The 22,694-nt window shown below is 36.7% G+C and overlaps 1 protein-coding gene and 1 long non-coding RNA gene across 2 annotated transcripts; one reads left to right on the top strand and one right to left on the bottom strand.

Annotated features, from left to right (window-relative positions):
• Positions 1–3,165: 3,165 nt before the first annotated feature.
• On the bottom strand, positions 3,166–12,301 carry LOC128527610 (NLR family CARD domain-containing protein 3-like). The gene is made up of 7 exons (XM_053500077.1): positions 12,207–12,301; positions 10,815–10,872; positions 8,727–8,799; positions 6,778–8,569; positions 6,215–6,388; positions 5,722–5,892; positions 3,166–3,720 (listed from the first exon to the last, which is right to left on the bottom strand). Exons 3-7 carry the CDS (start codon positions 8,758–8,760, stop codon positions 3,714–3,716), a joined length of 2,178 nt encoding a protein of 725 aa, XP_053356052.1. The 5' UTR covers positions 8,761–8,799; positions 10,815–10,872; positions 12,207–12,301; the 3' UTR covers positions 3,166–3,713.
• Positions 12,302–22,015: 9,714 nt separating this feature from the next.
• Positions 22,016–22,694, top strand: LOC128527625 (uncharacterized). The gene is made up of 3 exons (XR_008360899.1): positions 22,016–22,124; positions 22,336–22,403; positions 22,658–22,694. It is a non-coding gene; the product is annotated as an uncharacterized LOC128527625 (long non-coding RNA).

The following is a 22,694-nucleotide window of genomic DNA, read 5'->3' on the forward strand; positions in this document are numbered from 1 at the left end:
AAATGAACATAATTTCATAATGATGATAGTCCACAGTTTGGTTTTTGGTTTCTGAGAAAAAACAATGAAGAAGCTCCAACACACTGAGATCTTGCTGCTTTTTAAAATTTAGCTCCCCAAAGTTAAATTGAATAATGAAGTACAAATCCTGATTTGGAACAAACTTCTGCACAGACACTGTTTTTTTAACTCCAGCAATCTTCTATTAGCACAGCTCTGATGGGTTTCTCATCTCCATGTAAGAGTTTAAATATCTCATTAAAATTAATGAACCCTGTTAGTTTCCTGCCTTTTCAATACTCCTGACCTCATGTTCATCATTGATGTGTCCACACCCACAACCTGATGTGATGTAGAGTTCTTTGTAAATCTCATTTAAATATCTTGACTTTTCATGTCTAGGTATTCCCTCGTTAATTATCTGAAATTTCTCCTTCAATTTGTAATTGAATTCCTCACGAGGTTCTTAAGACGTGAAGAGAGCTATACAAAAACACATTTTTCATTATTTTCTTAAAATTATTAACATGTAGGATTTTTAAGGTAAATAAATTATTTAAAATCTTTCCTTGGTAATTAAATTAAACTTTACATATTATATAATTAATGAACAAAAACTAGAAACGTGATATAATTGCTTTTGCTCATCACAAAAGCTCTTACCCCCGGCACTGCCATGATGCTCTCTGTTCTCTATCACTCTAACACTGTCCACTGTATTTTCTGGGCTCACACGCTAAAGAGATTTACTTAATCAATAAGACAAATGAACCAGCTAATTACTTCATTAATAATTAATTTATAAGTGTTTGATGCCAGTTTCAAATGTTTTGACAGGCTAAAATTTATTTACTGTAATCACCACTGTTCCTAACAAAAGAATTTATTACCAATATTTATCAGTAAGGGTTTGTTTATCAGTCAGATTTGTGAAATACTATTAGTCAGGATATAATAAAATATGAAATTAACAAAGTCTTTGACCTGATTAACAATTGGCAACACAACATAGACCAATGATGATAAAAAAAAAAAAAATTCTGTGCTCATATGTAAACCTTGCCAGTGTGTTTTAACGGAGAGGCTTCAGACTTTAAACTGTGTATTTGGGTTTTTGGATATGTCAGATAGAACAAGTTATCATTACCTTTATAATATGTATATTTTACTACTATAGGAATATCGGAATGACGTCACAAAATGTCTCTCAAGATGAGCATGTTATTAATATTTCTTGTCACACAAACACCCAAAAGCAACCATTAAAACATGTGACCATGTGTATTTGTGCTATTTCTTTGCCTGTGTGACCCATTTCTTCTTCTTTTTTTATGTTTGTATAGTTGGTTCAAATAAAATAAAAATCAGTTCATCATGTTGCCTTGGTTGTGCTGAAAAAGAGAATATTACTCTCTATACTACACAATCCTGAGCCCTGTATATGTTTATAAAAAGAAAAAGGAAAAAAACAGCAAAACAAATAAAAGCTAAAATGCTTTAAGTTTTAAGGGCTTTAAGTTGTTTTGACATTAATGCACTTTATGGCGCCACCTAGTGGATGAAGAATTATATTTATTTAAGAAAAATGACATTTCCATTTGTTCAGGGCGACTACAAGCTCAGCAGGATTCAGATCAGATAATGAATTCGTTTAGTTCACTTCACCATCAGCACAAACAGACGAACAGACAAAAACACCCTAACGTCGACAATATTCCAATATTATTTACACTACTTTTACAAAGAGCTCAAAATATGACGTCATTTTATTCAACACTTGGAATTCCCATCTACAGCTCCCTGAACACGGAAACATTTTATTTATACTCCTTTATTTTATTATATTTTATATTTTATTGAACAAATGTAGTTTATTATCAATTTAATATTAAATAATGTAGTTAATAACCATTTAACTCTGCAGAATATTGGCCAGAAATAGCCGAATATTTGGTTAGAAACTATAACCAGTTATAAGTTTTAATACGAGGGAAAATACTACAGAACCACATACACCAACTCCATTAACACACACACACACACACACACACACACACACACACACACACAACAGTGAAAATCACAGTGAGCTCTCTTCCTCCGACGGAGCGACTACAAAACAAAGCACTGTTTCATTCTTTACTGGGAATAAAGTGAAGCATCAGTAAAATGTCAGTGGATATACAGAGTGAAACTGAAGACACTTAATGTCACCGCAACAAGAACAAACAAACCTTTGAGCTTTGATGTGAGTTTCAGTTCAGGTCACACACAGCGGCCACACGGCCTCCAGAGTCTCTATAATCACTGCTCACTGTTTATAACCTCCCATTGCTTTATACATTTTCACACAGAAGCTTCCTGATGCTGTTTTTTCCCCATTTTATCAGAACAATGTGTGTGGAAATAAACACCTCTTAATTACAGAACTTCTACTACAGTATGCCATTTCATCTAGAGTCTAGACATCTATTCATAATGCAAAGGTCACTACAGACCCCAGAGTGTTTAACCCTTTCTGCACTCCTCTTACTGTATATTAGTGTACATTTCTTTTGCCAGTGGGCTAATACATTTTTACTTATTTATATGGAACACAAACTGGTGTTTCATACTATCGTTTATGTTCATATGTCAGAATCATGTGCAACTCTTGTCTGCCAAAGTACACATTGAAGAAAATTCTATTTAGAACTCAAGCAGAAAAATAGTGAAATGCAGAATAAAGATAGCAGATTGCTTTCAACACATTTTCTTGAGTGTCTAAAAGGCTGGGGATTGGACCCATAACAAAACAGCTAAATTATAACACTCAGAAAAACATTTTATCTTTTATTGTAACTTCAGAGATCTTATTGATAAATGCAATATGTACACTGATCCCTCATGCTCCCTGAACCGCTCACACACAATATCCAATGAATCCTGGCATCGTCATCTTGGAATATACCCGTACCATCAGCGCAGAAAAATATTTATTGATGCACACACACAATTGGCTGGTCCAACCACGTCACTCTGTGCAACTGTGCAAGTCTTAACCTCCAGGCACTTTATGTACAAGACGATCTGTGGTGCAACTGGACATTTTAATATATATATATATTTTTAAAAGCCATCAAAAAATTTATCTTGATGTCACTGGATTGGTTTCTTGATCACTTATAAGCACTCAAAAAAGGAATTGAAACCTAATGAACGAATGATACATTCATTCACCCATCTTTAATCATTAATGTTAATAATATGAAACATCATGTCACAGATCAGGAACAAGACAAAGTGTTACACATTTACAATACTGATAATATAAAAACTAAAATAATGTTCTGTTTCTACATTCCAAGTTTTTGCTGTCAAAAAAAATCAACATTTGTTTATTAAAATAGTTTTACAAGAAATATTAAAGAAACAGATTATAAACAGCCACAGTGAGAATAAATAAGGCCAGTCGTGGCTCAGTCAGTTAAGGCTGTAGGTTGCTGTATTATTGATCGAAAAATTGAGGGTTCGAGCCCAAGTTGCCACTGTTAAACTCCTGAGCAAGTCCCTTAACCCTCTCTGATCCAGGGGGCGCTGTATCCCAGCCGACCCTGCGCTCTGACCCCAGCGTAGAAATCAGCTCACAATAACATATACAGTAATAAACAACTGACAAAAGGTTCAGATGTTGTGTTGTGACTTCATCCTTACACCAGGTCAGGTCTGGAGATTCAGAGTCTGTAAGATAATTGGACAAAATTGTCAGACATCCACATGTATTCCATTCATACAGAAAGTCCCATCCATACCCCCTGCACACACGTTCTGAAAACATTTAAATCATTTTTACTGCTTTTACTTACAAAACTATATCAGCTAACATAACTAATATGATGATAATAAAATTCTAGGTCACTTCCTTTAAAATTATATCAATTATATGAAAGTCAAAACATTAACATTGTGATGTTTTAATCTTAACTATACCAAAGCACTGTTTAGTGTATTCTCCATTAACAGGATGATTTTGGGTGTTTAATTGCCACTGAAGTTTTATTTTTCTTTTCTTTTTTTTATCATATCATTTTAAAGTTCTTGGTTGCTGGTAGAATTCGTCTGCTGGAAGCTGCTTGTGTCAGTGTGTCTAGGCACTATGGAGCTACAGTATGAAGCTTCTCTCCATACCTGTCCCACATCATGATCACTAATTCCATGTCCAGCTTCATTCGCTTCACTGATAATAACACCGTGCTTGATATAACTTTTAAAGACCGAGTAGGAATGTGGAACTTGTACATTGCAAGCACAATTATTAGGCACGAGCGTATCCTGAATTTATTGTTATTTCTATGCATATTTTCAAACTCCGAACTTGAATGCTAACTGGATTCAAGCATTCTCAGGTGATATGTGTTTATGTAATAAGGGGGTTGTTAGCACCCTAAAGTAAATCAAGGTGTGCATAATTATTAGGCAGTTTCTTTACCTGAGACAAAATGGGATAAAATGGCGTTTAACAAGTCCAAAATTGTAAAATGTCTTTCAAAGGGATGCAACACTTTTGAAATAGATAAGCTATTGAGGGGTGATCACAGGACAATCACCTGTTTTGTTGAAGTCAACAGGACCACAAAATGTGTGAAGAAGAAAAGAGGCAAGTTAACCACAAAAGACCTGAGAAGAATTAATCAGGAATCTACCAGGAACCTACTATCCTCTAATGCCACCATATTCCAGAACCACACTATCTGGAGTGTACAAGATGTTCAGTGCTTAAAGACATGGCCAAGGTAAGGAAACCTGAAATGTGACCACCACCGAACAAAACTCACAAGTAGAAACGTGAAGATTGGAGCAAAGAAATATCTCAGGAAAGATTAGGAGGAGGGCTATTGTTAAGAATCAACTTTTTTGTGTTGAACATGTACTTAAAACCAACTCCTGAACCTACTGCCAGTTTTTAAAATAAACTCTCTTAATGTAGCGTTAAAGTAAGAATTCTGCATTATTCAAGTAGAATATGATGTTAATTCAGGACAACTCTCCATTACCTGCATCCAAGTACTCTATTGCTTGGCTGAAAGCAAAGGCCTTCCCAACAGAATTAAGACCAGGCTAGACTCCATGGATGAAAGGCACTTACTGGAAAGAAGTACTCTTGCTCTTAAAGTTTTAAATAGACAATTGAGATCGGGGAAAAAATAGTTTTTCATTTAGGTGCATAATAATTCTGCACACTTATACTGTACTGTATATTCAACCTAAAAAGCCAAAACTCACTTTTCCTTTGTTAAACATTAAGGTTTGAGGTTTATTTATATTTTCAGCTGAATAAGGGGACCTGTATTTGTTCAACAATAAAATAAATCCTCTAAAATACACCTTGCCTAATACACTGTGCATCCAGTGTATATATAGTGTAAGAATTTTAAAAGGTAATATTTACTTTACTGTTCATGCTGTGAGTGGTCATTATGATTTGATCTCACTTGCTGAAGGTTGAGAAGATACAATGCATTTTTTTATCTCTTGATGCCAAATAATGACTTGAGGGCTAAAGTACATATCAAGTATGACATTCCATAACATATTAAAAGTTGCACACATGACACACTTTATGGCTAGAAATTTGGTATTAATAGCAACCATGCTATTATACAGTATTTTAATATATTAAAAATATTTCCCTTATACACACTATTTATATCTTGTGTAAGCATGAATATATCAGTAACTCACCTCAACGTCTCCAGTGTGTACTTTTTATCCTCCTTTATTTCAGAGAGCAGCTTCACTCCCTGTTCTCCTAAATCATTACCGCGCAGATCGAGCTCTCTCAGGTGTGACTTTGTCCTCAGAGCTTCAGCAAGAGCGACACAGCCTTCTTCTGTAATGCTGCAGTTACGCAACCTGCAGGAGAAAAAGACATTGGACTTTGCTGCAGTATTAATAGAAAGGTTTAACACTTACTGTGGGTGTCAACATTTCATTCTGAGATTTCAGTTTCTCCCACATATGAGAGCCGAGTGTTTTATTTGTCAAATGTAACCCTTGGGGACAGGGTTTTACTTCAGTAGTCCATCACTGAAGACTAACAGAAGTTCATTTCCCCAGAGTATTACAGTACACATTACTAGCCTCTTCTCTCATTTTTTGGCAAACACTCACCATTTGCGCTACAGTCGCACACATTCTTGATGTGGTTAACATAATTAGCAAATGAAGGTCTTACCTAAGGACTTCCAGTATACAGTTTGGACTTTCCAATCCAGCAGAAAGCTGTATGACTCCTGAATCCCTCAGTTTATTATCACTCAGGTCTAGCTCTTTCACACACCGAGAACCTGAGCTGATAACTTTTGCCAGAACTGTACCACTTTTCTTTGTGAGATTACAACCACACAGCCTGTGACAAAAAAAATAAAAGGCCATGGGTATCAAAAACTACATAGTTATAAAGTCACCAAACACCTGATTATACAGTACATTATACACCTTTTTACACTGTATGGAGAAAGACTATTATTTGGCATCATCTTTCATAAATCATGCATGTTTTTTTTTCTGAATTCTCTAAATATAACCAACCCTTGAAAACCAACCAAAACAGTTAAAAACTGAACAGCTCTACTGGCATTTGGCCTCAAAAAGAATTCAGTCTACTTAAAAAACTAAAGCCTTTGTGGTGAAAAAAAATTGTGGCTGGACTCTACGAAATTAAAAACGTATTCATCCTATCATTACTGAACTACAACAAATGAACCACAATCACAGAAAAATCCAAACAAAACTTACAGAGCCTTTCTCGATACTGAGACAACTGGGGACAAGATCTTCAAACCTTCATCTGATGCTGCAAATTTCTGCAGATTAAACTCTTCCAGCTTCTCCTCTGAGTTCAGCAGGACAAAAACCAGAGCTGACCATTGAACTGGAGAAAGTTTGACTCCATGTAGTTGATTATTTTCTGTTTTACTCAAAAATGTTTGAACTTCCTGTACCAGAGACTGGTCATTTAGTTCATTTAAACAATAGAACAGATTGATGGATTTGTCTAATGATGGATTCTTCCAGATCTTCTCCTTGATGTATGTGGTTATTTTCTCTTTTGTGTCACCATTTTCCCTCAGATATCTGCATCCTATCTCTGTCAGTAGGTCTTGTAAGAGAACTGAATTGGACTCCAGTGAGACACCCATAAGGAAGCGGAGGAAAAAGTCCAGGTGTCCATTCTTACTCTGTAAGGCCTTGTCTACTGCTGCCTTTAGAAGATCTAACAGCATTGCCTTGTTGGAGACGCCAAAGGTTTTAGGGATTTGTTGTTTTGAAAGATTTCCATTGACACATGAGAGAAAAGCATACACTGCAGCAAGATGCTCCTGAACACTTAGATGCACAAAGCTGTACACCTTCCCCAGATGTGAAGTGACTTCCTCAATAAAGATCTGAGTGCAAACTCCTGAGTACACTGTGGCCTCTCTGACATCAATGCCACACTCAGTGATGTCCTCCTTATAGAAGATCAGGTTTCCCTTCTCCAGCTGCTGGAATGCCAGCTTTCCCAGTTTTAGTACAATGTCTCCAATATGTCCAGAATTCATTTCATGTCTTTTGTACTTTTGGGAGCCATGTTTGATCTGTAACATCAGGAAATGTGTGAACATTTGAGTCAGCGTCTTGGGGACGTCTCCAGTTCCTGCTTCACTGAACATTCCCTCGAGAACAGTCGCTGTAATCCAACAGAAGACTGGCATGTGGCACATAATGTAAAGACTTCGTGATGACTTCAGGTGTGAGATGATTTTATTAGCCAGGGTTTGATCACTGATTCTTTTTCTGAAGTACTCATCTTTCTGAGGGTCATTAAACCCTCGTATCTCCGTTACTCTGTTAATATAAACAGGTGGAATCTGACTGGATGCTGCAGGTCGAGATGTTATCCAGAGGAGTGCAGATGGAAGCAGATTCCCTTTAATAAGATTTGTTAACAGTACGTCTACTGAATCTGACTCTGTTAGATCTGTCAACATTTTGCTTTTTGTAAAATCTAATTTTAAACGAGACTCATCCAGTCCATCAAAGATGAACATGATTTTGTAATGATGATAGTCCACAGTTTGGTCTTTGGTTTCTGGAAAAAAACAATGAAGAAGCTCCAACACACTGAGATTTTGCTCCTTTTTAAAATTTAGCTCCCTAAAGTTAAATGGGAAAATGAAATCCAAATCTTGATTTGCTTTTCCTTCAGCCCAGTCCAGAACAAACTTCTGCACAGATACTGATTTACCAATTCCAGCAATGCCTTCTGTTAGCACAGCTCTGATGGGTTTCTCATCTCCAGGTAAGGGTAGAAATACGTCATTATAGCTGATTGACTCATCTGTTCTTAGTCTCCTACATGCCTTTTCAATATTTCTGACCTCATGCTCATCACTGATGTGTTTGTTTTCACAAGATATGATGTGAAGGTCTGTGTAAATGTCATTTAGAAGTCTTGGCCTGCCATGAAGAGGCATTCCTTCATTAATTGTCCGGAATTTATTCTGCAGTTTAGATTTAAATTCTTGCTTGCACACAAGATCTGGTTCTAAAACACAAAGAAAGTAATAAAAAATTTTGCTTTTGTTTGTGTTTTAAAGTTTCCCATAGGTAATGAAATTACATTACACCCATGATATGATTAATCAAAAACTACAAATCCGAGGTAATTTTTTTTTGTACAAGCTTAATGTTCTGTACCTCACCTCTGATACTGCTCTGATGCTCTTTGTTTTCCATCACTCTAACACTGCATGATGTTTATCCTGGTTGCACATGCTAAAGAGAAATTCTTAATCAAAAAACTAATTAACTAACTAATGCATTAATTAACTAATTTATATTGTAATCATTAATAATATCAATGAAGACATATAAATATTTGGGGCATTATAGGATCAGTATAGGATCTCACTGAGACACTGGTTATAATAAAATAACTTTCGTTTTTCCCGACACTATGCTAAGGAGCAGGTGATCCTCTCATTGTTCTAACAAGGTAATATAAAAAGAAGGAATGCTTGTGACAATAACTTCTCTTCCCTGAAGGAGAGTTGTGAGGTACACATACTGTATGGGATATCACACACTCTTGTGTCCTGATACTTTTATTCACGCCGTAAGTGAGGACAAGTATGCTTGACATTACTATGCGATACAGACAGCGTCCCCTCTAATAAACCCATCGGCGAAAGATGAGCACTGATGACACTCCTGTAGAAAAGAAAAACCTCGACCATGGAGCACTAAAATGCGAGAACATTATGTTCCTAATAACACTGCTCAAAAAACCTTCACTTTTAAGCATAAAAACCACTAGTGGATAAGGCCTGAGCATTTTGCAACATTTTGACTATATTTGGAGGAAGACTCTTAGCTATAAAATTTAATATCTCAACAGGTAAGCATGCAAACTCAACAGATCAGGATGCATTTGAACCAGATGTAGGAATGAAAATTGTTGACATGGAGTTAGCAAACTTTCCTGTTTCTCTAAGAAACACAGAGCATAAATGTAAGACAGAACAAGTGCTGTTTACCTCTCTGCCCCCTCTCTAAAGTTTGCTAGTAGAGCCCAGTCATCTAGATAGACCAATATGTGAAGGTCTTTCTACTGAAGACACAATTTGGAACTAACCACAAACCGAACAGCAGCACTAGGTATACGTAGGCTATGCCCACAATGTGACCCCTCTCTTTGGAACAATAAAATGAAGGCTGTGCCAACCTGAGTTGGCTTCCGAACATGGAACCACTTGTATCACTCTCTTGCTTGGAAGAGTTTTATCTTTTGCCGTAGCAATCTGCTGTTAAGTTCAGGTGGAAAAAATGATTCCTAACCAGAAATACTCACAATCTGAGATCTGGAATGTGGCCATGCCATTGGGGAAGAAAAACTCCATAGATGTGATAACCTGGTCATTCTGTACATTGAGGTCATCACCTGACTTTAATTTATTGCCACATAACACTGCTGAGCCTAGACCTGAGCAACTAAAGCAACCCCAGATCATAGCACCACCACAATGCATGACGGGTGCATTGCTTCATGCACTACCCTTCTTACCCTGTTGTAGTTTTTATTGTCATTTCAACCATATACTGTACAGTACACAGTGAAATGAAACGGTGTTCCTCCAGGACCAAGGTGCTACATACAACATAAATGATACCTTTATCTGTTACTCCAAAGTAAAATCTTTATGCTCCCTAGCTAACTGAAGTCTTTTTCTGAGTCTCACTAACAAGTGGTTTTCTTATGGACACAATGTTTAGTTCCAGTTCTCCAGTTCTAACATTGTGTGTGGAACTGCTCTTACTATTACGATTAAACATAACTCTGATTTCTACTTTTTACTACGCAACTTCACCAAGCATTTACAGTAAATCATCTCCACTCATGGTTTTTACAACCACATTACTCCTGGGAAGTTGAACATTTAGCAATTGTTCAAAAAATTGTATCTAAGAAATTGCCCCCAAGAATCGATAAGTTCCTAAATGAGATGTTCGAGATGTTCCATGGGGGAGAAAGCTTTAAGTTCTGCTGCACCTCGCCTGAGGAAATCCCTCCCAAACTCCCTTAATTCTTCAGTTTCTGTCTCTTTTAAAATCAAGCCTAAAAACTCACCTGTTTACTAAAGTTTTTAGTTAGTTATTTTGCTTTTTCAGCCCTCTTAGCCATATCTGTTTGGTAAGTACTATAAGATTGTGTCCCTATGAAAAGTGTTCTATAAATAAAATGCATACTACTACTACGAATAATAATAATAGCACCATATACTGTACAGTACCTGATCCTGGAAATCAGCATCCAGCCCCATGGACGTATTTGTTATGCCACGTTTGTCTCTTAAAAAAAGACAATATTAATCTGATGTTAAGTAAGGAATAAAACAGCTTGTCAGTGGTGTGATAAACTGGATTTATAGTTAGCACCCAGAAACTGACTGGTCTTCAAAAATAATTAATGATCACAATTTTAATATCCATATTAGGTGATTAATTTGTGTGAGACAAATATATACTGCCCGACCAAAAAAAGTCACACACTCATATATTTTATTGGCTTCCTGTCAGTATAAAAAAGAATCACCACCTTTTAAAATAGTCATATTATGTTGCTTGGCAGCCTGAAATAAATATAAACACAGTTTTATCCAGCTCTATTTACTCCAACACCAACATGTCAGGAAAAAAAACTGAATCACTGTCAGAAGATCTCCCGGATAAAGTCGTGCACAGCTACAAATCAGGAGACGAATACAAAAAATAAAGGCTTTGTCATTGCCTAGAAGCACAGTGAAGTCTATCATTAAGCAGTGGAAGGTATTTGGAACAACACAGACCCTCCCTGGATCAGGGTGTCACTCCAAACGGGATAAAAGAGCCAGGTATAAACTGATCAGAGACGCTACCAAGAAACCAATAGCAGATTTAAAGCAGTGGCAGGAATTTATGACAAAGATTGTTCACTGTGTGCATGTGACAACAATATCACAAATTATTCACAAATGTGGCTTGTATGGGAGGGTTGCAAGACGAAAGCCACTCCTCAAGAAATGCCACATGTCACATTTGACCACAACACCATTGGATATGTATAGATAACAATCTGCCAGAAAGTTTTCAATGGGAAGAAGGTTTACCTTCCAACATGACAATGACCTAAAGCACACAGCAAAACTGACCACAAAGTGGTTGAAGGAGAAAAAAGGTGACTGTCCATGGATGGCCTAGTCAGTCAAAGCCATGACTTTAACCCCATTGAAAATCTGTGGAAAGACTTGAAGATTGCAGTCCACAAACGGTCACTGTCACATTTAACTTAACTTGAGCAGTTCTGTAAAGAAGAGTGGGCAAATATTGCAAAGTCTAGATGTGCAAATGGGGTGATTCTTTTCTATACCAAGTGTGTGTGTGTGTGTGTGTGTGTGTACTGTAAGAAAAAATAAAGAAAAAAACAAACATAGTTAAAAAATGTAATATTTATACACAGTACAGTATATAATACAGGGGCAAACAATACAATAGGTACAATTTCAATGACATTGCACCAGGTAATAATTATATATACAAATAAAGATAATTTTTTTTTTCTTGTTATATAATTTATGTTCTAAAATCAGAAATAAAGTAAAATAAAGTTGCAATAAAAACTGTATCATTCATTAGTTTTTCCTTACCTGCCCTGCAGCACTGTTGGTGCACCCAGTGACTGATCGCTCTTCATAGACACCAAACAATGTTTAGGTGATGCAAAATTCTTCTGATTAATAACCCTTTCACATACATCAGTTTGAAATTAGTTAGTAAAAAACAACAACAACAAAAAGCCAATAATCTGGACACATTCCACACTTACATTAGATTTATCTCAGTGTCTCCTACATTCTTATTCCTACATAATTAAACTCTTTTTTTTTGACTTATGGTGTAAATACTGTTAGAACTGTTCACAAGACATTCCTTACCTTTTTCTGTCTGTTGAAACACTATTGTTGCGTTCATTGACTTGTCACTCCGCATAGACACAATGCTGGGTACAGGTGCGTGAGATTTTTCTTTCTGGTATCTAATTAAAAACAATTCCTAAGTAATTATTTTTTTTTACTTGTTTTTAAAAAATCTTCCTAAAATTCCATTATTAACTTAATTAAGTTGTAAGCATTGTTAACATGGTTCACTGGACATTCTTTACCTTTCTTTCTCTGCCTGTTGAAACACTATAGTTGCGTTCATTGACTTGTCACTCCGCATAGACACATTGCTTGGTGCAGGAGACTGAGATCTTTTGTTCTGATATCTAATTCAAAAACAATATCAGGGTATTCATTACAAAGCAGGTTTAGTGCATTAAAATAGGATTAAATCTAACGACACTTTTGATATTGAATGGTGCTTACATTTAAGGTTCAGTGTGAGAGTTTCTGTGGGTTGCAGAAAACTGGATTTACAGAGCCAGATACTTATCAAAACTGTTTCAGTGTCAAATTCCTCAGCTTAAACAAGCTGAGCTACTTGATCTTGGCTATGACATCATTCAGTTTAAAAATAGCACATCTGCGGTAAGTACACATACCAAGATAGATCATTTCAGAACTTTTTTCACCTTTAATGTCAGGACGCTGGGCTGCTGCATGATGATTGGAGGAGCTGTTTAAAGGGCGGAACCCCTTTTTTGATTGACAGCATGTCTTAAGTATACATCAGCGCTACAGAGATTCGAGTTCAGTCCCATGCGGATTTGCAGGTGAAGTGGTACGACGAACTGCTGCACTCTGTATTGTTTGCTGGTGATATAAACCATTTTTGTTTGTACAAATCATTCTTTAAATAATAAAAAAAAACATATTATAGCGTTCTTGACTTTGCTCCTTGTTTCAGCATTGTAAAGTTAGTTCGATCATATAATTGAAGTAGCTCGTGGAGGGGGAAACTAGCCAGCTAGCAAGCTGTGCATAATGGCAGACGCAGACGGGGCTAATATTGTTGACCTGCTTTTGGCAAAACCATTTAGTAGTCTTCCTTACGAGGAGAGAGAAATATGAGCTTCCCCTGTTTCAAAAGCTAGCAGCCGCCACTGGTGTACACCCTTATATAACTGGGGATGTGTTGTTCAGAATTAAGCAATGACATTCAAACTTAGTCAGTACACACCTGCCATCATTTAAAGTGCCTCTGATTAACCCCAAATTAAATTCAGCTGTTGTAGTAGGCTTTTCCTTACATCTTAGATGCATCTTACAGCAAAAGCCATGGTTCACAGAGAGCTCTCATTGGTATCAGCCAGGAGAAGACTACAAAAGAATTTCCAGGGCAATAGATACACCATGGAACACAATGAAGACGGTCATCATCAAGTGGAGAAAATATGGTGCAGCAGTGACATTGCCAAAAACTTGATGTCGCTCCAAAACTGATAAAACAACAAGAAGAAAACTGGTCAGGGAGCCTGCCAAGAGGAGGTGCAGGAATTTCTGGTGGTACTGGCTGTGTAGTACATGTGACAACAATCTCCTGAATTCTTCATTTGTCTGGTATATCGGGTAGGGTGAAGAAAAACACCCAAGTCTGGCTTAACATTTACAAAAAACAAACCTGTCTCCCAAAAACATGTGGGAAAATGTTATCGTCTGATGAAACCAAGGTTTGAACTTTTTGGCCATAATTCCATAAGATATGTTTGGTACAAAAACAACACCGCACATCACAAAAAGAACACTGTATCCACAATGAAGCGTGGTGGTGGCAGCATATGCTTAGGGGCTGTTTTTCTTCAGCTGGAACTGGGGCCTTAGTCAAGGTGGAGGAACTTGTAAACAGTTCCAAATACAGTGGAATCATGGATTACAAGTAACCCGGTTTGCGAGCGCTCCGCAAGATAAGCAAAATTTTTAAATACATTTTGTCTTGATAAAGCGAGTCTTGATATATGTGCTGCTTGTTTTAACGGCAAGAGTAATGCGATCACAACTGAGCCAATGTTTTTTCTCTAAAGCATCTTTTATTTTGTGTTTGTATGTGTGTTTGTTGTGTGGTGGTGTGTGTGTGTGCTTGCGCAGAGATGTGTGTGTGCTAGTGCTTGTGCTACACAGCAGCCCCCTTCCTCCTCTCCTCTCTCTGATTTCAATCACTACAGCCATAATTCTATCAAAATGTAAAGTGCAGGTTAATTTGTTTTATTTTAAATTAAGATTGATATTAATGATATTAATATTTTTGGGTTATGGAACGAATCGTTAGAAAGATTTGGAGCATTTTTGCAAAGAAGAATGAGCAAATATTGCCATGCTGATAGAAAAAAATCAAAAAGTGCTTCAACAAAGTATTAATTTAGGGGTGTACATATTTAGTTAACCACATAATTTTAGTTTTTTATTTTTAGTCTTTAAAAATATTTCAGTTTATTTTTTTATTGAGTTGTACAGGTAAAAGGTCATATTAAAGGTGGAAAAAGTTCTGAAATAACTGATCTTGGTCTTAATATTAATATAATATTTCAGTTTTTAAGGGTGTTAAAGATGCATATGTATAAGCATGTACAATCTCAAATAAAGATTTTTTAAATCATGTTAAAACATTAATTAAAATTGATTAAATGAATGGGGAAAATTCTGCAGCACTAGTTAAAGCTCGACAGTATTTCCTTAAATCACAGCGAGCACCGAGCTCCTGTACACACTTTGTGTAAAATATCACCACTGCCATAATGGACAAGTCAGGAGCGAAATCACTGTTGTATACCTAATGAATTGGTTATAGTACTGGTTATGATACTTCACTTGTCTTACTTCTCATATTTATCACCATCTTCATTAGGGGAACTCATTTTCACAGGTCTGTGGTGCGTTTCTTTAATGGAATGTGCTCCAGGAATAAATGCAGACCTGCAATCACACAACCGCACTCGATAAAGGAATCATAACAAAGTAGAAATCAAGACATGTTTAAACTTACAGTCTTTAAATGTTTGATTCTAAATCATACAAAATCCACTTCCCTTTGTCTACATGTAAACAATTAGTGTACCAAATTCAGTAAGCAATTTACTCTAATTTATTGTAACTCTTGTCAAGAGAGTTCTGCTGACGTGATCTGCTGGTGTCACAATTTTTTACAACAATTTTCCTGAAAATTCCACACTTTTCTCTCTAACTGGGAGGAGACAATATATTGCACACACTGTTGCCAATTTGGAAACGCCGGTTAGCCTAATCTGCATGTCTTTGTACTGTGGGAGGAAACCAGAGAACCCAGAGGAAACCCACCAAGCACATGCGCACAGAGATGGGAATCAAACCTGAACCCTGAAGGTGCAAGATAATAGTGCTAATCACTAGGACCACCTTGCTGCCTTAGTAATTTATTATTATTTTATTATTAAGTAATTAACAGTAAATAAGCAGTCTGGCCTTCGAGGCTGTTGAAAAAAGAAAGATCAAGGTGAACTGACTGGATAGTCAGGTTAGGGTTCTGTCGCTCCCTCAGTTGAGTTTAGTTAAAATGGGCTTCACTGGCAGATGGCTGGTTCATGGCCACCATAAGAACTAATATTGCCAAAGTGTGTAAATAAACAAAACAACAGTAACAGCATGATTTATCAATATAGAAGGAGAAGAACAAAAGCATTGTTTAGAAACAGAATAATAAGAAACATCAGATTCAGAGGTTAGCAGTGCTAATGCTTATGGTGCATACAGTACAGCTATGCCATGTTAGTATAAGCAGGGATTGTGCAATCTCTCTCTCTCTCTTGTGTTTGTGTGTGTGAGAGAGAGAGCATGGGTGTGTGGGATAATACAATGGTAGCTATAAACGTTAAAACAACATATGCATTTTATTATAGTTGTCCCTGTGCACAGAGTGTACGAACAAGAATACTTGTTTACTTTAGAATACTCGTTTTGTTCGTCAGGTTTGACGACATTAAGGCGGCAGATCAAATGATAAATTTCCTCATTTCCTCATTCTTCCTGAAAAGTGAATAATGTTTACTACCAACACCAACACAAAATGCCCGTGCAGTACCAAGAAATGAATGATTTCTGATTCTGAAGTGCACAAGTTATAAATATTCCAATACTCCAATATTCTTAACACTACATTTACGACAATTTCAAAACCATGATGTCATTTTATATTATTCAGCATATCCCCGCCTCCAGCTTCCTGAACAAACATATTATTATATTATTTATATTCATTTGTCATTTTTATTTTTTATTGTACAGGTGTATCTGATTATAAATTTAATGTAGAGTAACATACAGTTAAAACATTTAATTTTACAGAAATTTGTCAAGAAATTGTTTGAGTAGAAATTTCTACACCATGTGTTTAAAACCAAAGAAAATACAGCAGAACTGTAAAAGCAATGCCAGTTACCTCTCTCTCACTCACATATTATTTTCTTGTGTTTTGCAGTGGATTTTCTAGCTTTGTTTGTACGTGTTTGCTGGAAAACCACCCCTACACAAACACACACACACACACACACACACAGACAGAGCGACTACAGAACACAAACCAAAAAAAAAAACCTTTACCTTTATTAACCTTTATTATATTATATTATATTATATTATATTATATTATATTATATTATATTATTTTATATTATTTAATATAATATTATATTTTTAATTTTCGTGCCCAGGGTTAGTCTTCTGGATTATCTGTTCATAAAGACTTGATCCACTTCTCACACCCAATCACAGTCTATCGGCAATTTGGGAACATTAATCAGCCAACCAATTTTATAGATCATGAGTTTTTTTGTTTTTTTTTAACTATGCAAACATTTATTTCCATTTAGAGTTACAGGAATTTCTCTTCAGGAATTTCTGTGTAAAGCTTTCTCCAGCACATCCCAAAGTTTCTCAATGGGGTAAAGGTCTGGACTCTAGTAATGGGTCGTTCATGAACGATTCGTTCTTTTTGAACGAATCTTTAATGACCCAGAAGAACGAGTAGTCTCGGAGAGTGATTTGTTCATTTTCTACTGGCGAGCATGCGCAAAGCATCGCAAAAACTCCGTAGGTTATGTACAGGAAACAGAATTGAGCGATTCTTTCTCAATGACTCTTCTACTTCGAGTCGTATGTTCTTTTGTCACGTGACTCCCATAGACGCTATGCAGTGCAGTACACAGGAAACAGAATTGAACGGTTCTCAACGAATCTTCAAGTCCCGAGTCGTTCGTTCCTTTGTGACGTTACTCTCATATACGCTATAAAATTTTTATAACTGGAACTATAGCCAAAATTTGTATTTGGGGTCTTTTTTTATTGAAAATGCAACATTTTATTTTATTTCTTATCAAAACAACAAAATGAATTAAATGACTCAAAAAAAGATTAGTTCATTTTGATGAACGAGATTCAAAGAACTAAGTCACTAAAATTATTCTAACTTCCCATCACTACTGGACTGTGGTGGCCGATCCATGTGTGAAAATGATGTCACATGATCCCTGAAGTATTCTTTCACAATTTGAGCCTAATGAATTCTGTCAACATCATTTTGGAATATGCCCCGTGCCATCAGGGGAAAAAAACTCCATAGATGTGATAACCTGGTCATTTAGTACATTCAGCTGACTTCATTTTAGGCCTGAGCAACAGAAGTTTTCTTTACTTGATGCAAGACAATTTTATGACTCTTCTAAAACAGAGCAAAATCTTTACCATGACAACAGGATATGTCTTTTGATATGTTGTTTAAAAAATGAGAAGCTCCTCACTGCACCACTTAGGGTTACATAACTTGTTGCAGCTGAACTGTATTAATCACTGCAGTAGTTATCCAATGGAAGACTCTTAACTATTTGCTCACTTACATCCACATTTTTATTTATTTATTTGTTTATTTAGCAGTGTGTATTTACTGAAGAGTTCAAAACATAAATATTGTGCCCTTTTCACATTTTCAGTTTTTGCTGACAGAAGAGGTCAAAAACATTTATTATATAAAAAATCAATTATAAAACAGATTAGAAGAGTGGAGAGAGCGGACAGCTTCCGATACCTTGGTGTTCACGTCATGCAGGAACTGTCATGGTCCTGTCACATCAACCATGGTAAAAAAGGCCCGGCAGCGTCTCTACTGTACCACTTCAGATGCTTGAAAGACTTCAGACTGGCCTCCAGGGTGCTCAGGAACTTTTACTCCTGCACCATAGAGAGCATCCTGATGGAAAACATCACAACCTGGGTCGGGAACAGCACCATGCAGGACAGATGAACTCTACAGAGTGTGGAGCGATCAGCTGTGCGCATCATCTGCACCGAGCTCCCTGACCTGCACTCCATCTACAGCAAGCGGCCAGGAAGATGGTGAAGGACCTCAGCCACCTCAATAATGGACTGTTCTCTCTTTCTCTATTTAAGCATTTCACTACATTTCGTACTGTGTATGACTGTGTATGTGACAAATAAAATTTGAATTTGAATTTGAACGCCACACAGGACTAAACCATTGCATGCTTGTGGAGATTTGGACACACCCTGGACATTAATGGACATTTACACTCCCCGGACATTTCTATTTAAATTTTTGTTTCAAAATTTTCTATATTTACTATATTTGTACAGATAAATTTTCTATATTTGTTTTTTTATATTTTACATTTTGTTTATATCTAAACTAGCTATAAAACATTTTTATTGTCATATATACCTAGGTACAATGTAATTCTTATTTTGTCTTAGCCTCTCGAAAACAAGATAAACAATTCAAATTACAAAGTGAAGGTAAAGTGACGAGTGGATGATGTAATGTATAATATGTAAAGTGGCGCAGTTTCCTAATCTAGATAACATAGAGTTGTGCAAGATAGTCCACTGTAAAGTTCAGGGTACATTTGAGCAGGAGGGGTAGCCTTAGACATGTTACATCGGTGGAAGTGGTAGTGGGTGGTACCTAAAGTTCTATATTTTATTTCTTATTTTATTCCATAATTTCTTATTGATAATCTTTTTTAAGGTCACAGGCGGTCGAATAAGCATTTAACTGCACATTGTACTGTGTATTGACAAATAAATGTGTGTGTGACAAATAACATTATTTAGAATTTTTTTATTTTGTGAGACGAACAAAATCTAATCCTTTACATTTAGGCAGGCGCTCTTATACCTCTAAGCAGTTGAGGGTTAAGGGCCTTGCTCAAGGGCCCAACAGTGGCAACTTGGTGGTTGTGGAGTTTGAACCTGGGATCTTCTGAACCGTAGTCCAATGCCTTAACCACTGAGCTACCCCTGGCCCTTGAGTCTTTTAGACTCTACTGCCCCTGTTGAAGTTAAGCCTTGTATAATTTGTGTGGCTCATTATTGCACCTCATTATCTGCTAGACTGAACAAACTCAGTCATTGATCTCAATACTAGTATAAAGTTACAATTAAATACAAATACAGTTAATTTTAGAAAAACGTGCACTTAGTGTTCACCTATCAATTTATATCTTTTATTCAGTAGGAAAAAAATTTATTACTGTGGTTCCTGAAAACATTTATAAAGTTTGACCTCAGCAGCAAAACTTCAAATATCAAGTGAACAGTCTTTACAGTCTGTGTATTTTGTGTCTAAAAGCTTATTTTTGTGAAAATGGCCCATTTAGTATAATAGTGAAGAGTTGATGGTAAACAACTGGCCATCACACGCTTGAGGAACGAGAGATATGAGTGCAGGTAAAATAAATTTTATTTTAAACAAACAAGTTAAACACAGATATGTCAAGAACAGAAGTCAAACAATGGGCAAAGGTCGGTGATTTGCAGCAGGTGTAACCCGGGCTAGGCAGAGTTCAGAATCGAAAGCCAGGAACTTACACAGAAAGCAATCAAAAACAAAGGCCTAGTAATGTACTGGATAATATCACAGAAGTGTATACGTTACAGCAAACACTACTTCCTGTATGTTCCTGGGTGTCCATCTGGAGAAGGACCTCAGCTGGTCCCTCAACACCACCTCCATACACAAGAAAGCCCAACAGCGTCTCTTCTTTCTAAAAAAAATAGTCTGAGGACGGCCCAGCTTCCACCACTGATCCTGACCACCTTCTATAGAGGAACTATCGAGAGCATCCTGAGCGGCTGCATCACTGTCTGGTTTGGGATCATCGGAGTCTCTCTCCCCTCTATTAAAGACATCTACACCACACGCTACATCCGCAAAGCCACCAGCATTGTGGCTGATCGGACACACCCCTCTCACACACACTTCACCCTTCTGCCATCTGGAAAAAGGTACCGAAGCATTCGGGCACACACATCCAGACTGTGCAACAGCTTTTTTCCACAAGCCATCTGTCTTCTCAACAAAAAGGTCCTGGACTGATAAACACACACACACACACACACACACTCATTATCACACAGCTTAACTCGACTACCTCAAAACATTGAGACTGAACTGACTAATTAACACATTCGCAAACACACTGACCTACACCGCCAAACTATCGTACACACCAACCTGTAAATGCTCTTTTTTGCACAATATTCATTACTGGATTACTTTTTGCACTAACTTCTTAAATTCTTAATACTTGCTGCTACGTTAAGAAACGTTTACTGTTTCTCCACTACCTCAACTCATCACCTCAACACCATATTATTATGTTATGTCGCATTGTCACTTTGTTTTGCTCTTGTTTGCACATTTGCACGTGCACTTTATGTTGTCTGTTATCTGTAAAAAACAAAACAAAAAAAACCTGTAGATAGTCTTCCTTAGCTAGTTACTTTTTGTTAATTTAGTCCGGCTAATTTACATACTAGGCCACGCCCCCGGACACCAGCATGAAAAACACACACACAAAGACAGGCTTGAGTTTACACACAGATTCAGTTTTCTGCACGTTTGGAAGATGACACGCGCTACTACACATCCAAGGAAACTCTTCAGAATGTTCTGGAAAGTGGGAGGAGTTTACATTTACCTCAGAAGAAGACTGTGTGGCTCTGACGACGAACGGGAGCATTTTGAAGAGAGAATAGATCCAACAGAGGACACACTGGGTAAGTTATTAAGTCTTATATAACTCTTATTCTGATAATATTAAACTAATATTAGTAAATATTTTCCTCACTTCAGCTAGCTCTTGTCAGCTTGTGTGACACATTGGCTTTCAATGCATTTACATAGTTTAGGTAAATCATGCTAACATGCTGCCTTACTGTATGTAGCACAAACATGATATTTCCCGGTGGCTAAGCTAATGCCTTATGGAGTTTACAGATGTTTATAAATGTTCTAATGTATGTCACCTTGTTTTGGATAGCTTTAGATTATGGTTGCTAATATGTTTTTGGCTTCGTTTTGGTTAGCTTAAAACACTGTTTCATATCTTTATCATTAATCTACATTTATACATAAAATCCTATTAACTATTGGGAAGCTTATCAGTATGAAACATGAAAGTTTCTAAAAGTTGCCAATAAATTAATAGTGATGTAAAATTATTTTTCAGATTGAAAGAGCTCTGTGGTGTTTTGCCAGGCAGAAGCGTGGAGAGCAGCCCGCCTTGCCACCTCTGCTACTGCCATGGTGCGGAATCTGCTGCTGGGCACCTTCGACTCGGAGACTTTGCTGCAACCTGAATGGTACAAAACATGTTCCTAATCTCTTCTGTCCTTGAAAAAAAAAAACAAGTCAGTCATATTCTGCGGAATAAATTATGTTTGTGTGCGGGCCATCGCTTTTTTACTTGCCGTTGTTGGACCTCAAGAAAACGTGATGTGTATATTAAAAAAATGGCTTTCTCCATCTTCATTTTACCCCCCTTTAATAATAATTTTGAAATATTACTTTAAGGTGAAAAGCCAACCAGAGGGGATGGGGAGCAGCTGGTCGCGTTTATTAGGCATTGGAGACTGCATAAGGTAGGGCACCCATTATTGTTACTGTATCTGCTTGGGACCTATATACTAATTCATCGCTTGCTCACTTCTTAATCCTACCTTTCCTCTTCTAAAGCCACATTTCTGGGGTATTGCGCTATAAGGTGTGTAGTCCTCTATTTTGTAGAACATATAGTGTTGAAAATAACCTCGTGGCACTAATTGTTGTTGTCTGAAGTTTTAATAAATAATCATTTATTATTATTATACTGTCTTATTATTTTTGTCTTCTCTAGATGCTACATTGAAGAAGTGGCCGGCAGCCACCCGAGG

Source organism: Clarias gariepinus, chromosome 7, assembly GCF_024256425.1.
Source record: "Clarias gariepinus isolate MV-2021 ecotype Netherlands chromosome 7, CGAR_prim_01v2, whole genome shotgun sequence".
NCBI classification, from domain to species: domain Eukaryota; kingdom Metazoa; phylum Chordata; class Actinopteri; order Siluriformes; family Clariidae; genus Clarias; species Clarias gariepinus.